The 16,547-nt window shown below is 41.6% G+C and overlaps 1 protein-coding gene across 1 annotated transcript in view; it reads left to right on the top strand.

The window, feature by feature from the left end:
* LOC146981052 (transmembrane protein 132D) overlaps positions 1 to 16,547 on the top strand; it is a 273,658-nt gene that overhangs the window by 96,580 nt on the left and 160,531 nt on the right. The window contains exons 2-3 of the mRNA XM_085785988.1: positions 259 to 680; positions 1,532 to 2,109. Coding sequence (XP_085642114.1) covers positions 259 to 680; positions 1,532 to 2,109 — 1,000 coding nt within the window. The remainder of the gene's footprint in view (positions 1 to 258; positions 681 to 1,531; positions 2,110 to 16,547) is intronic.

Genomic DNA, 16,547 nt, shown 5'->3' with positions numbered 1-16,547 from the left:
TGTGTAATAAAAATGCATTTCACAGGTCAGTGAGTCTCAGACTTACACACTGTTTGCTGTCCTGACTTTAATAGATCATTAGCTGCTCGGGGTTTCAGTTACAAAGCGACACTGTAAGCATTATAAGGTGTTGTTTTCATTATTTGTTTTGTGAAAGTGAAAGTTTTTTAAATTAATACACAGCTAATCTTTCTTTTCTGTCCTCTCTCTCTCTCTCTCTTTCCTGCTCCCCTTTTCCCGTCATCCTTCTCTCCTCAGTGTCCGACAGCCGAGCAGGAGCAGCAGGAGGCGGAGGACCAGGAGGAGGGCCGGACTCCTCCCAGCCCCGCTTCTCCTCCTCCCTCCCCACCTACCTCCCCGTCCAATGCCAGCTGAGCGGCGCCGACTCCGCCTTCTTCCTGCGGGAAGCCAATCAGGAGGTGATGCGGAACGGCAGCCTGTCGTCGCGGACGGAGCCGTTCTTCCTCCACCAGCTGGAGCCGGGCGTCGCCGCCCCGCAGTCCCTGCCCAGCGTCAACTGCAGCTACGCAAACGTGAGCGCCGAGCAGCCGATCCCGGTGGAGCTGCTCCAGGGCCCGCCGCCGCACATGCTGCTGACCACCAACCAGGTGACTCTGAACTGGAAGGTCAAAGGTCAAGTGGTGGTGCCCAGAGTAGGGTCAGCACAGCCCTGGATACAGGTATTGTTTTACTTTTTCTTTTTCTTTTTATTGGCTTTTCAATTTTATGAGTACAAACATTAGAACAAGACAGACAACAGAACATAAAAACAAAAAAGAAGAAAAACCCACCCCAAACCAACAGTGAGCGCTGCGCTATACAGTATATGTATACATAAAATAAATAAGTAAATAAAAAGACGACATGAGACAAATAAACAAAGAGCACATACATGACATGACATAAATGAAAGAGCCTCAATCCTCATCTTCCAGGGACAGATGATGAGTTAAAGCTTCTGTAAGAAGGAATGCAATGGTTCCCAGATCCTCCAAAACTTGCCCAATTTGTGATTAAGGTCATGAGTCAACTTCTCGAGAGGAATAAGAGCAGAAATCTGTGATATCCACATGTCGGCTGTAGGGACCTGGGGTTTTACTTTTTCTAATGGAAAGAGAAAAAAAAGTTTCAGACCTTAGCATGAAGATAATCAGAGATTCTGTTAATTCATTTATCACATGTTGGTTTGTCTGCTCATGATAAAACAAATTCATTATTTTAATTCAGAAAACATGATGTGACACCAACTTTTCTTTCTTTATTAAACCTGCATAAAAATATTTTTGGCCTCTCGGGGACAGTGGGTAGTTAGGATTAGCATGTTGGCAAACAGGTGTTTATTCAAACAGAAGCAGAAAATGCTTTAATCAGTCTGAGCTGATGATTGTATTCACTTATTCATTCATGCATTCATTCACATCTAGCATAAAATATTCATTTTTTTTTTCAAAATTTTCAGTCCAGTGTCTTGTTGGCTGGCTGTCTGCTGATTTAACCACTATGACATCATATGTATCTGTTGTGTCCTCAGATACTCTTTTACTTAGTAGGGCGGCGTTGGGATGAGCCCGACCCGCCTCCTCCTTCCCTCCTGCCATGTGTCAGAGCCGTGGCCATCCGGGACACCAGCGAAGCAGCACCCTCGGCTGGCTGCCGACTCGTGGGACCATCTGGCATCTGCGTTGTCCGTCTGGAGATTCCCCCAGCTTGGTTTACACCACCGCAAGTGAGAAAGCGGCCTCCCGAAGTGACTCTGCCGTCAGTGGATGTGTATTACTCGGTCATACCAGTAGAAGGGCCCGGTCAGGAGTGTCCCTACATCGTCAACGAGCCGTGGAGAGGTCAGAGCGCCAACGCCGGGCCTCTGGGAGGCCTGGGCGTGGGCCTCGGAGGACAGTGGAGCCCCCTTGTGGACGAGGGTCTTCAGGACTTGCTGAAAGCTGGTTCTGTGGCGATGAGCGTGGGTTCGGTTTCCGCTAGAGGAGAAAGACTGAGACTGGATGAAAACGTGGAGGTTGTGGTGCCGCCCAGTCCAGTGCGGCTCGGCAAGACGGTGGCGTTTGGTGTCTACATGAGGACGGATTCAAACACGGAGCAGTTCACGCTGAGGTAAGAGCGGGAATGCTTTTCACTGAAGTGGCTCCAGGTTAATTTGGTATTTTGTCCTCTTTCAGTGTCATTTCACATTTTTCTTCCAGTCTCTCTCTGATTCTTTTTTTTCTATCATCTCCACTTTTTCCTTTCCTCCTCATCCGAGCTCTCTCATCTCTCAACACCACCGCCTCCCCGAGGTTGATGGCTGTCACCTTTGTGTACTCAGCCTCTTTCAGGAGCCAGCAATGCAAATAACACCCTCATGAATATTCATGAATGATCTGAGGAGAGGAGAAAACATAGAGAATGAGAAGCGGGAGGAAAGGGTGACTTCGAGGCAATGAATTTTGGGGAGGCAGGAAAATAAAAGGCAATAAAATCAGAGTATAGGCTCTGGTTTCTCAAACTGAAGGAATCCAAAAATGTCTCTCAGGTTTGCTTGAAGAGGTCACCAACATAGTCTCCCAGATACTGTAAGCAGCATTACATTTTTCATAGGCTTGTATTGCAGGAAGAAAATTTCAGTCTGGTTTGCTGGCTGAAAATAAGTTTACACTCCTGATCTAGACTTAAGCAGGCATATCTGCATCCCATCTCCGCCTCATCATTTCACTGACTTTGGGGATTTCAGGCTGACAAATGACAGATGTGCAAATTTATCATTGTATCCAGAGAACGTCCCAGCAGCACACACAGCAACAGTGGCTGGATACAGCATTACTATAACAACATGCTCCTCTGAGTTTGAAACTATTGAGAACAATTTATAGAGCCTGTTTTGATACATTTTTCAGTGTTTCAGATTCCCTGAAACACACCCAGCACATCAGCCATCTCCCCTTTTCACACGAGGCTTGAATATCTTTTCTCAGATCATTTCCACAGAATCTTTAAGAAACTGATTTAACATAATGAAAGCTGCACATTGGTATCTCTGCATGAGACAAGTAGTCATCCAATAACACACGTGTGAGCCAGGAAGAGATTTTGAGAGGATAAAGTGTCATGTTTAATTTTGTTTGATGTAATGATGTGAGTGAAGATCAAATGAATGTTTAAGCACAGAGGTTTGGGATTAGTCTGAGCAGGCAGCACAAGGTTTGCTTGGTGGTTGTAGCGAACTAATAGCAGTCAAGAAACGTTTGACTTTTGCTCTTACAACCACTGTTAAACATCGTTTCACATTATGGATCAAAGTTAATGATTTTCACAGACTTCACTCTGCAGTTTTTTTCTCATCAGACTTGACCACTGATAACACGTATGTGATAACAAAGGAATAGCTACTTTAAAGCATTGTTTTTACTAACGTGGAAAGCTAATAATACTGCGTCTCCAATCAGATACGTTCTCTGTACTCACCCTGTGTAGACAGTATACTCACTGGCAGAGGGCCTGAATTCCAATAGAGTATCGATGCCTCAAGTCAATCACTGCCAGAAATAACGATATGACCACCTATTGGCTGCTTTTTCCATTCAGAGTTTAAGTTTGACTTAGCAACTGGTGACATCTGTACCCAGAGTTTTGCACTGGTTGTAGGATCATAAGCATAAAAGTGTGGGAGCTACTATAGCTAACAGGTTCACAACAGCTGTCTACAATGTGTGGATTTATACAGGTTTTTTTTTTAATCAAATGTTGTCAGCATCTGTGAATGTGCTGCTGCTGCCTGAATGAGGTCAGTAGTACTCAGTACTTAGGCGATGGTCCTACTACACTGATGCTTTAAACAAATGAGCAGATGCAGTGTAATGTAATGCAATAGAACACACTCTCTTAAACTGGCTGAACCTCAGAAAGCTTTTTTGTCTCCATATCACCTTAGTAGTTTTACCATGGACTTGCAGTGTTGCTTAAAGGGATAGTTCAATATTTTGGCAAATTGGCCCATTGCCATTATCCCTATAATCTTAGGAGTAGGTTTGTTACCTTTAATTGTCGGTGCAAGCTATTTTTAGAACGGCAGAGCCGATCGGTGAGCTGCTCAGAGCTAAGCTACGGAGGCTAATGGGATTTGGAGTTGTTTTCGAGGTAGCAGTTTTTCGGCAAGCAGTCTCTGCGTTTACCTCGAAAAACGAAAACTCCGTCTGGTAACGTTCTGTTATTATCTCATAGTGTGGTGAATGTGCAGGTCACAACTTGTCCACCAGAGCGTTGTGGAGTCGTTGGATTGTGTATTTGATGAGTTTGATGAAGGAAACCAAAAAATCCCATTAGCCTCCGTAGCGTATAGCTCTGAGCAGCTTGCGGCTCCACTCCGCCGTTCTAAAAATAGCTTGCACCGACAATTAAAAGTAACAAACTTATAAGACTATAGGGATTATGGCAATGGGCCAATTTGCCAAAATGTTTAACTATCCCTTTAAACTATAGCCTCCTGCACTGCAAGGCGTTACAGATACTCTCTGTCAAAGCTCATGTCTAGGAGACCTGAAAAGACACTAGCAAAAGTTCAAAACTGTTGACAGAGTCAGGGTGGTGGTCGTGGTCAGTAACAGGAAGATGAAACCAGTCAAAAGAGAAAACAGGAAAAAGAAGGTGAGAGGGTCGGAAAATATAAGGAAAATGTAGCAGTCTTTAAACAAGTCAAAATGGGCCGATACGTCTGATTAGAGGGTTGAGAACAGGGTGGAGGGGGAGTCAGGTGGCTGAGACGCAGGAAAGCCGCAGTTACTGAAGGGCAGGAAGGCAAGGCACGCTCAGTATCACTGAAATGACAGCTAGTGTTAGTAATATGGTGAAGGCAGGCAGGGGATGAATGAATGCATGACTGAGCTGTGACACTTTCATTGCAGAACATTGCATCTGCAAAGTAATTACATAGCACTGGCATAAGGTCTTTCATATGAAATGAGCGGGCCTCTGCGTGGCAGCAATACACTTGCACTTGTGTCATTGATGTGTGATGATCCAGTGATGCACTGCAGACAGGATATTTGAAATTCGAGGAAGGAGCTGTGAGCAAAGGCAATGACTTGGGGTGGGGTGGGTGGAGGGGTTGTGATAACACACTCGAGGTACTGTTGCCTTTAAAGAAGAAACACCTTTATTGGTCTGATTTAATCTTTTGTGTATGTTTCCAACGTGTTTCTTAAAAGATGCTGAGGGAAAAAAAACAAACAGTAATACAATGAAAAGCACCACAGTTGTGTGTTTCTCATTCCTGAGGTCATCTGAGGACACTAGAGGAAGAGAACAAGTGGACAGTGCACCTCCTACCACCTGCTGAAACATACACACACACACACACACACACACAGTGACATAGGCAGAGCAAAAATATATAGTTCACAGACATCCTGCACATGCTATGTCTCAACACACATACTATATTTCACGCGTAGCACATGAACACACAAGCATTGTACATGCTTGTTTGGTGTGTCCTACAATATACACACATATACATACCCACACACACTCACTTACACACAAACACACGCTAAAGTGATGAAATGGCCTCTTTGGTTCCTCCTACAGATGCTTCGTCTCTGTCTTTATTGTACAACATCCTTGCTGTGTGTGTGGGGCTTTTTTACAGTACAGTCTCTGTGGCTCACACACATGGTACTGCTATCTATTTTCTTTCCTTAAATTTCAACAGGTCTTGCTCTATTCTATTCTATTCTATTCTATTCTATTCTATTCTATTCTATTCTATTCTATTCTATTCATGTAGTCTTGTCCACCTGTGTCAATTTTGAAGAATGTCCAATTTAAAAATCTCCAGCATATCTTTCCACTCACACCTGAATGGATGTGTGTGTGTGCATGTGTGAGTGCGCTCGTGCGTGCGTGTGTGTGTCCGTCCCACCTGCAGCTCTTGGCCTCTGCCCCCTGCACGCAGTCCCATGGATAATCTCCCATGTAAGAAGCACAGTCAGACATGTAATAAGGCTTAAGTGGATCTCATTCCTGTATGTATGTGTGTGTGTGTGTATGTGTGTGTCCGTGTGTGTGTGTACGAGTGTGACACATAATAAGCCCTAAGTGTGCTCCATCACACTGAGGTGATGTGATTATGATAAACTGCTGAGGAGATGGAGGGACACGGAGAGAGGACGAGTGATAGCGAGAGAAGAGAGCGAGAGAGTGAAAGAAGAAGGAAAAGGGGAGAGGTTGTAATGAGAGGGAAGGATAAAAGCACAAAGGAGGGAAGGGAAAGCTTTTCCTCCTCCTTTCACTTGCATCACTTCCTCACCGTACAACTCCTCCGAAAGGATGAGATGCAAGGACAGAGGAATCGACTCGAGGCGACGCACATTTGGCAAATTGGATTGGGCGTCATCCTCGCTGTATCACCTGTCACTGGGCTTGTAGTCTCACATAACCACACATGCTTCTGCCACTTTGTGATGTGATGAGGCTTCGCGGCTGCACACGACGACCGGCTGAGGCTGTGGTTGAAGACGTCGGATAAGGCTGAAGTTACACCGCCACCTCGCCCTCTTCCGGCTCACTCACATTTCGCATTTGAGTCACATCTTCTCCTTTAATCACTCACCACTTCATTCATCTCAACCACATTTAGGCCAAACCTCATCATAGTTGTCCCAGGATATACAGTAGTCTATTCTACTGAACAGTACATTTCTCTAAAAGTTATCACCACATTGCTTCCATTTATTTCTCCCTATTCAGTAATTTCATTTAGATAGAAAAATAAGAAGATAGAGGAATAGGATTTGTAAAGAGTTTGAGATAAATCAGACCATCACTGATATTTTGAACCTTGTTTATATGTTAAATTTGTTCATCAGGAGATAATTCAAGCAGGTACATTGTTTGATAATAGATTGAGCTCATTAACACGTTAGAAAAGCCACAGATTTTTGTTAATTTTAGCTCTTTGGCTACATGCTGTAAAATCCCGCATTGTAATTTTACTATTAAAAAAGACACAATTCCGTGGACAAATGTCCAAAAAATGGTGCCAAAACTATAATGACTTGCCTCTGTAGTCACGTTGGAGGATGAGGATGTCTAGACTCAGGTTAAAGAGGAAGAAAATGATGTGAAAAAAAAAAAAAAACCCAAAACAACAACAGTGTTTCTCTGGCTCCCTAACGTACAATAACTGCAGCCTGCTGCTCCAAGACCCGTCACAGAGCCGCTGCCAACGTCAGCCAGCGTGACAGAATGAAAATGATACCAATAGACAATTAAACATTATGGCTGAAAGAACCACACGGACATGTGAGACGTGTGCTGGATGAGTCTGTAATTGCTTTTTGACACTGGTACTCAAGCTTAGATATTAATAAACAGTCAAAGAAGCCTGAGGATAATGGGCCAAACTTAAGTGCACTCTCCCAGTCTTTGTTTCCCAGCCAACATTCAGTGTGAAGGGAGAGGAGCAGAACATGGGAACATGAGATCTGTTCATTAATTAAGATTTTTTTTTAAAAAGTAAAAAAACAAAAAACAGAGGAGTCAAAGTGTTTTTGTGCATATGGTTTTTCAAATCAGGCAGTGATTTTATGGGGTTTGTTTCAGTTTTTTCGTCTAGAACTAAAATGATCTTTTTCCAGCTTGTTGTTTTTCCGTTGGAGTACATGGTATCAGCTTCAGATTCAAGTTACTCAAAGCAGAGGTTCCTACCATGTTTCTATTTTGTCAGGTGATGGTAGGGAACATTATCTACAAAACAACAACAACAACAGGACACACATCCCCAGTAGGGCTTCAGAAAGCAGGCAAATATCTTGGTGACCATTCAAAACTGTGTTGTAGTGTCTTTACAGTGAGCTGGCCAAAACTTGCTGTACATCCTTTTTCTCCAGTATCTGTCACATAGTATAAAAGAAAACCATAAAGACAGACCTATAACCAACTTCTACAAAAAAAATAAAAGCTTTAGGTAGTGCCTTTGGGTTGATTCTGATCATCACTGCTGCATATTTGTTGATAATTGGCCGAGGAGCCTCTGATTCAAACTTAATGCTGTCAGATGACGGAAGATATTTTCTTCTAATGTGTAACTGCACACAGAGCAACATACTACAGAGTAACCCATTGGTCGGCTACGAAGATGCACAAACTTAACATTATCTCAAAATGACATACAACATACATAATAGAAACACAGAGGAGGAAGGGGAGCATGTGTACACTTTCCCTCAGCTTGGATCACTTAATGAATGGATTTCTTCACTTCCTTCCTTTTTTAAAGCCTCAAACTCTCCATGAGTTCAGTTCACGATCAACGTTCATGATTATTCTGTTTTAGATGCAGCCATCTTTATAGCAAAGGTAGCAAAGGTGACCCAGGACTGTGTGGATAAGAATGCAGGGGTAATCATAACTAAGAATAGGTTGTCCAAGTCTCAGACAAGTAGGAGTGAAGAGGGACACATGCACGTAACAATGTGACATCTGGGTTGTAGATGCCCCGCTGGACAAGAAAGACACCTTCAGGAAATAAGCGTAACACGGCTCACAAAGGATTTTCAACCACTCTTCTCAGCCCAAACCACTGAAACAGATCTGGATTCATTTAGAGCCGCAATTCCTACAGCTGTTTTAAAGCATATAACGTCTTTTCTACTGGAACGTCTACTGTACATTATGGCATTTAAGCTCAAATGTGACTAACGGAGGCTAAAACTTCCCCCGTTTCACGCATTAATCCTGAAGCAGTATAGCAGATGATGTATTCGTGTTCTGGTGCAGCCTCCAGGTCAGTGAGCATTCACTTAGACGTGTTTAGGCACAGTGTTTCAATCTGCGGAGACCCGCCGCCGCCACATGAGTGCGATGCTCCGAGTCTGCACTCGGCATTTCAGCATTTTTCTACAGCGGGAATGTTGACAGACTGAGGGTCAAAGTGATTAGTATCTCCCTCATTAAAAAGCTGTCATCTTGAACTGTGTGCTATCATTGTTGGGTTAGTTAATTAGTGAGATGATTACTGATGAGGGGATAAATGGTCTGTGTGTGTCTGTGTGTGTGTGTGAGATATATAGATAGACAGACAGGGACAGATTGAGATGCTGATTATTATCAAAAAGCAAACAAGTTTTTTTCTCCCTGATTGTGCTCTCTCTCTCTCATTTTTCTCTCTCTTTTTTTGTATCTCAGTCGTCATTTGCTTTTGGTTTGTTAGTTTGTGTGGCAACTGAATTTATCATCCTGTTAATTTTCTCTGTCTGCGTTTGCCTCGGTGTGTGTGTGTGTGTGTGTGTATGTGTGTGTGTAAGGATTAGTGGATTTTTCCAAGGATCAGAGGGGAGATGTACTTCTAAGGACCAGCAAGTCCTCTCTGGTGGTTACAACACACACACACACACACACACACACACACACACACACACACACACACACAAGACAGAGAGAGACACACACACACGCACAGAATACCCAGGATGCCTTTATTCCACAAAGCTTCACCATCGATTTCACCTCAGCTGCCCTTTTTACCAGCAAGAATGCAGAATCGATTGGTTTTTTCACAACCGTGTGTGTTTGTGTGTTTGTCCGTGGCCTTAAATTACATTTAGCATAATATGATCGTAAGTGTAACTGTTCTCTTGCATTGCCCGCGTGTGCGTCTGCTATACTGTAAGAATATGAGCTGCCATCTGTATCATGTTTTCGTATTTTTACTGGGACTGTGACTCTCATGGTTTCATGGTGTCTCTGTTGCTCAGTCCCTTTATCTGTGTTTGTGTGTCAGTGCCTCCAACTGACAAATGTGTTTCATGCAGCCTTGAAAAGGCATAAAGGATAAAATGAGAATTAGATGCATTTCTCTGAGCTGGGATGAAGCCAATAATTAGGCTTCTGGGGTGTTGGAAAAAAACACACACAGACGCACACACAACAAACAAATGGGTACTGTAAGTCCTCCATTAACAAAGTGATTGTGTTGCATGAGCTTTTCTAGTTTGGTTCTGATTATTTATTTATTTATTTATTTATTTATTTATTTATTTATTTATTTATTTATTTATTTAATACATGCTGTTTCCATCTCAAATAAAAGAAAAGGTTTTCTTTCGTTAGTTTTCCCTACTGTATTTGTTTTTTGATCTTTGATAAGCTTGTAGTTGCATCTAAAGCTAAAATTCACATTACTGGTCTTTGCTCCTCTTCCGTCTCCCATCAAATACTATGCTGACAATCTAAATTGTAGACAAACGTGACATAACCAAAACAATGATGTCTTCATGGTGGGCACAGCAGACAAAAGAAGAAATTAAAATTAAGATAATAAGTAAAAAATTCCTTCACAATGCAAAAAATTGTAAAATTGTAATTGCAATGTCTCCTCCCAGCAAGATGTTTCTGGGTTGGAACCAAGCCTGCAGAATTAATCACAATGTAACAGACACTGCAATAAAAAGTCCAATATCCAAATCGCAGAAGCTGCAATTTCACCAATATCATTTTTTTTTTTACGTGAAAGCAAAAATGACCATTCTAGCTGAAATCGCGTATCACATATCACAGTTACTGCCCGTATTATCAGCAGCAGTATGATGTTACTCGTACGTTGTGCAGCCTGAGTTTGAACCTCCTTTCTGGTTGGAGTTCCTCTTGTGGCTGTCTGGGTTTTCTGGAGTATTTGAAGTACAATCCCAAAACATACAGGTCAAGTTGATATGCCACTCTAAATTTCTGGTAGGAATGAATGTGTGAATGAATGATTGTTTGTCTGTATATATCATTCCTGTGATAAACTCATCCAGACCAGTTCAAGGTGAAGCTCCCACTCACCCAGCTGGGATTGGATCCATGAGCCTAAAAGGATAATAAGTATGGCTAATGAATGTATGACTTTATTGCTATGGAGACATGAAACACCGAGTTAATGATACATCATCTATTACCTTAGTCTTATTACAAAAAGAGTCACTCTTCATACACACAGTGGTGGTTTTCTACCATCCAAAAGCATGAAGTGCCAGAGAAACAATTGGGGGAACATGGATGATTCATTGTGTCTTCTCATTATTTAATTTCTAAGTGAACTAAAACATCTCTTTCTGCCAAAAGAAAGAAAAAATATATATAAAAAAAATAAAATAATAAGTATATTCCATTTAATGTTGGTCTGTATTCAAGTCAGTGTCTCCCTGCCTTTGTCTTTTTCTGTGCAGTATTTCTCTGTGCCATTGTTTTTCTTTGTCTGGCTCTTCCTTCTGCTATTTATCATATTCTCTAAAGGAAATCTTTCATATTCTCTGGATCAGAGATCATTTCTCTGTCCCCGCTCTACTCCATTCTGTGCCTCCTCAGAAGCAGCACTCTAAATAATCACCCTAGCCATTAAATTGGACTCAACACAGCATGTACTCATGTTGGCATATACGTATCTGTGGCCCGGTGTGTGCTCTAGCTGCTCCATTATTCTCATAAAGTTCCCATTTACCTATTCCCTTAACATCCATCCACAAATGTGAGGAAATGTGGTTGTTGTGTCAGAATCAAAGACGTACAATGCAGTAAACTTTTGTTATTGTACAGGACTAAATAGCTAATAAAAAATTAAACAAGTATGTGAGAGAAGCTCTGTCACTAAATTAAGAGTGATAGGGCTGTAACATTGTGATGAACTGTGAAAGTGAGAAGGACTGAGAGGGAAAAGTAATATAATAAACATCAAGCATGAATTATGTAGAGAAATATGCATCTAATAAGAAAAAGAAAATCTAAATAATAAATGCTCTATCTAAAAACTGATGTCCTTGGTCCTGGAAGTGGCCTTGTAGACCTGAATGCTGTATTAAGTAATATTTCATTATGTTTGAACTGAAGCAAATTAGAAAGAGAGAGAGAGAGATGCAGTGCTGCGACTGAGAACTTTATGCAGCTTTCAGCTCAGTGTGGACCCATAAGTTCTACACTCTTAAGTGATGTAGCCAAGAAAATAAGTGTTTGTTAAAACAATAAACTGAACAGTTTGTTTTAGGTAAAGGTTAATGGGTGTGATTTTCATCTTTCCACCCTCCAGTGTTCAGAAGAAAACACTGTGTGGTGCTCAAGACTTCATTATGTGGTGGTATTTAAGATTTTAAAATTGTTGATTGTCTCAGTCGAGTTTGGGTCTAGTGACAGCGAGAGAGATGCTTTTTGTTTTTGTACACCAATCACACATTATCTCATTTGTTTGCTTCTGTTCTGCTAGTGGAGATCGATCATGCAGAGATCAGCGCTTAATGCCTTAAGGCTCCAGGAGAGGGGATTCGCACCTCTCTCCCTCACTTAACAATACACCAGTACATCATTGGTGTATCATCATCTTTCTCATCATGTCTGAAAATTGTTTGTGTTCCCCCATTATGTTTATATATGATGTTTTTTCATGATTATTGTCGTTATTGTGACTGGGTGTATCATTGTTAACAAGCAATTAGCAATTTGACTTAGCGCTGGTTTTCCTTGACACATGTCTGACTCTGAATATGTTTGTATTGAAAGTTATTGCACTTAACAATGCACCAGTGATGTGGAGAGAGTGCATTTTTGTCATCTTTTCCCCCACATTTATCCTGCCTGTTTTAAGGGCACAACAAGTGCAGCTTCAAGGTATCAGGAAAGTATCAAGAGTGAGGAGCACACCGCTGCTCTGGTGGAAAACAACTCTTGCTTTCTTCATCTCTTCTGAACAGCGTGCCATTTTCATCTCCTTCGCCTTGAGTGGCAGGGGAGGGATGTTTGTGAGGAAGTCTCTGGGCTGTCTATCTTTTGCTGTAACTGTCGTGGTATCATGCCGTCGAGCAGTTAAACTAATCCCGGTTTGCTAGACCAACTAGGTGCAAGAGTCTCTAATGCAGTAATGGAAAATGGAAAAAAATAAGTTAATAGATGAAAAGCGTGATGACAAAATCTTGGGGCACAGAGTGAAATGGTTGGGATTGAGAGGGTTGGGTTTGTGGTTAAGAAGTTCATAGAGTTCATATGAAGTTTGGATGCTCAGTCTGAAGTGACTAAGACTTGATTGCACTGTGAAAACTCATCAGAGTACTTTACAGTCTATGAGAGCAGTGGGGAGATTAAACCAAATCACAGAAGGGTGCAGACCTCCACCAGGGGCAATGTCAAACAACATACACCAGACTTCAGAGACAAAACATTCAAATTTATTGTAAATTATCCAGATCTGGTCCTTGATTTAATGCCCATGTCCCCCGTCCCTCCACCGTGCTCAGTGCAAAACAGCAGTTCAGTGCTTTTTAAGTGTGAATATTCAGGCATTTGTGAAGGTTGTTAAAACATACAGTATATGAAATAGTGATTTGTTCAAGCATGTTCAGCTTAACAGTTGTTGAATTTGTACATGCACTGAAATATGCAGACCCAAAAAGAGCATGTCTCCTAAGCAGAGAATCCTAAATCAACCCTATGTACTTTTTTAATATAATACACTTCAACAGTTTTACATGACATCTTTCTTTTTTTTGTGATCAACTTTTTATTTATTTATTTGTTACTTCATTTGCTTTGGTGCAAAAGCCACCAAACAGTGCATACAAATCATTATTAAACATACACACAGCAAAACAACAACCAACAACCAATCATACAGAGCACGACAGGGACACAAAATAAAGATAAAAACCAACAAACGAATAAACAAAACAAAAACAAACAAACAGAGAGCAGCAAGGGAAAAACTTTGAGGGTAGAGGTAAGGGTAATCATGTACATGTAGGCTACATATCCTCAATTCTCCATGATAATGTTATCTTGACTGTGGAGCCAAAAGTGTTTTGATCATTTCTCTTCCCTTTTCCAATACCGCTACATTCATCTGTTTGGCACCATGTATTCTTGCAACTGAAATTTCCAAGTTCAAGATATCCACAACCGATGTGAGCCACTGTGGGATGTTTAGTATATCGTGTTGCTTCCATCTGATGGCTACCATTCTTTTAGCTGCAGTGATGCCAGCCAGGAGAATGCGGCGGTTGGAAACTGAAAGATGACAGTCAGAGTCGTCATTTAACAAAATCAAAGTCGGTGTAAAAGGGAGAGTTTTACCGATAACAGAGGACAACAGAGATATAACTGATACCCAAAAGGGGTTGATTTCAGTACAGTCCTAAATTATATGAAAGTAAGTGCCTGGGGTTCCCTGGGTACAGTATGTACAGTTGGGTGAGTGGTTGGGAGAAAACTTGGCCAGCTTTTGCGGAGTGAGATGGGTTCTCAAAACATAATTGTAGTGGATCATCTGGTGGTCCGGATTCCTGGAGGAGAGTCGGATATTGCACCATCCTCTAGACCAGTTAATGTTAGTTTGTTTTAAATCGTTTGCCCAAATATTGCATATTGATAATCGCTGTGAAAGTGATTGTCTAAGTAAGCCATACAATTTAGATACAGGCTTGTGGTGAGAGCCTGAAGTGTATATTCTGTATGTAGAGGGAGTGTCCATATTTGTACATTTGTACATGACATCTTTCCAATTGTAGACTAATAACTTTTACCTCTTAATGCAGCACCAGTTGTACCAAGGTTAATTAACTTGAGCTGTGAAACAAGGGACTGTTGAACTTGTAGTTTGAACAAGGAAAATTACTCAAATTGTTTTTAAAACGGTTTCTCTAAGGCTTGAATGGAGCTTATACTTTCTTAAGGAATGGAGCCCACCAGATATTGCAGTTTCTTAGGTACGTGTCATTAGTATGACTTCTAAATATGACACCCCAGCCTCCTCACGCTGTAAACTTTTCACTCTGTCGTATTGACTTAATAAGGCACCAGCAAAACATGAACTCGTTAAGACCAAACACATACTCGCACATCAACACCTACTCTCTTTTCTCTTTTTAACCTACACAGTCTTTCAGTATCTGTTTATTCCCTTAATCCAGTCTTGCGCTATCATGCTGTCTACAGCGTTCTTCTCCTCTACTTTCTATCCTCCCTACCCTTCAATTTCCCTGTCACCGCCTCCTTTTCTTCCTTCTTCTTGCGTTTTCTCTCTCTCTTTCTCTCTCTTTCCATCTCAAATCGGCCATGCATATTCATGAGGGTGTTATTTGCATTGCTGGCTCCTGAAAGAGGCTGAGAACACAAAGGTGACAGCCATCAACCTCAGGATAGCGCCCGTGTGTGTTTTCTGGGGGGCCCTGTGCACGAGTGTGAGGCCGAGGGGAAATAGACGGAGGTACATAAAGAGGAGAAGAGGGGGAGTTTGGAGCAAGAGAGAGAGAAGCCTGAAATTTGTTTATTTTGGCTTGCAGAATGATTGACATTATAGCTGAAATTATAATTGATATGTCTCCGAGTACTAATGGGCGTTTGCTTTCTGAGCTCAGTTATTGATATGGCTCTGATCATCTTTGCACACGCACAGCTGTGTCTGCACACACATGTTGTTAAGCTGCGTCTTCAGACAAATTTCTACATTTCCTCCTCTGTCGCTCCTCTGTTTCCACCCTCCCTCCACACATCTCTATCACTCTTTGAGTCTGGGTGTGCCAATGCGACTTTGACGATGCTTGAAATGAGAACGCCCGGCTGGTTATTGTGTTTTGTTTATTGTTCGTGCCGCTCGTCGTTGCAGGATAGAAGAGCCCAAATTAGAAACGGAGCTCCTCTACAGCGCTCCCGCCTTCCTCTGTGCCGGGGATGCACCAATTGCTCGGAGTGTAGCGCGTCTTTAAAGCGAATGGTGTTACGTGTGTGTTTTTCTGTGTGTTTGAGCATTTACCTCTAAGTTACCCCAGGAGTTCTAAAAAGGAGTTTGGGGATAAGTTTGTTTTTAGTTTAACAAGCTGGTGGGAAAACAGTTGATACTTTTACTAAAAGAGAGCAATCCCCTCCTGCAGCTTTTCCACCCTCGCCCTCAAGTAACTCTTTTATTTTCTTGGCCTGGGACCCAGGCTCATGAAAACATATTGTATGCTTTATTATTCTGGGACCAACTTGAAATAAGCTACAGATGTTCGTGTTGTAGAAATCTCAATTTTTACGGCACACTGGCTGAACTGCTGCTGCACTTTGGCTCTGACAAGAGGTTTTTTTTTATTGATAGTTACTAGACAGTGTGTTTTGTGCTGTGAAGCAGGTTTAGTTTTTTTTTTTCTACGAAAGAAACATTTTGTTCTTGGAAATAATCATGAATGTAAATGCAGTACCATTGCAGGATAAATGTAGACTGATCTGATTTCTGGTATAAAAGAAAACGTGTGGAGAATTTCTGAAGCTGAAATTGATTCTTTTCCCTACTTCTTTAGTAAGAAGGTAAGAAAAAAAGGAGTACATTGCAAAGTCTATAGAAAGCACTGATTTGGCGATTCATATATCCAAAACAGGTAACATGTCCATATTCATATTGGATCAATAGGCATGTGCAATGAAAAGAGGCTACACCTCACAATAATTCAAGAATCAGAACAACTATTGATTCCTGCAGGAAGATGTATTCTTTATAATTACTCATTATGCGTATGCAATTAGGAAAGAGGAGAAACTCATGAAATGTAATAGCAGACCCA

The sequence above is a fragment of the Trachurus japonicus genome, chromosome 9 (genome assembly GCF_045865225.1).
Source record: "Trachurus japonicus isolate A0001 chromosome 9, Traja_1.0".
In the NCBI taxonomy this organism is placed as follows: domain Eukaryota; kingdom Metazoa; phylum Chordata; class Actinopteri; order Carangiformes; family Carangidae; genus Trachurus; species Trachurus japonicus.
This window is presented reverse-complemented; position numbering and strand designations above follow the sequence as displayed.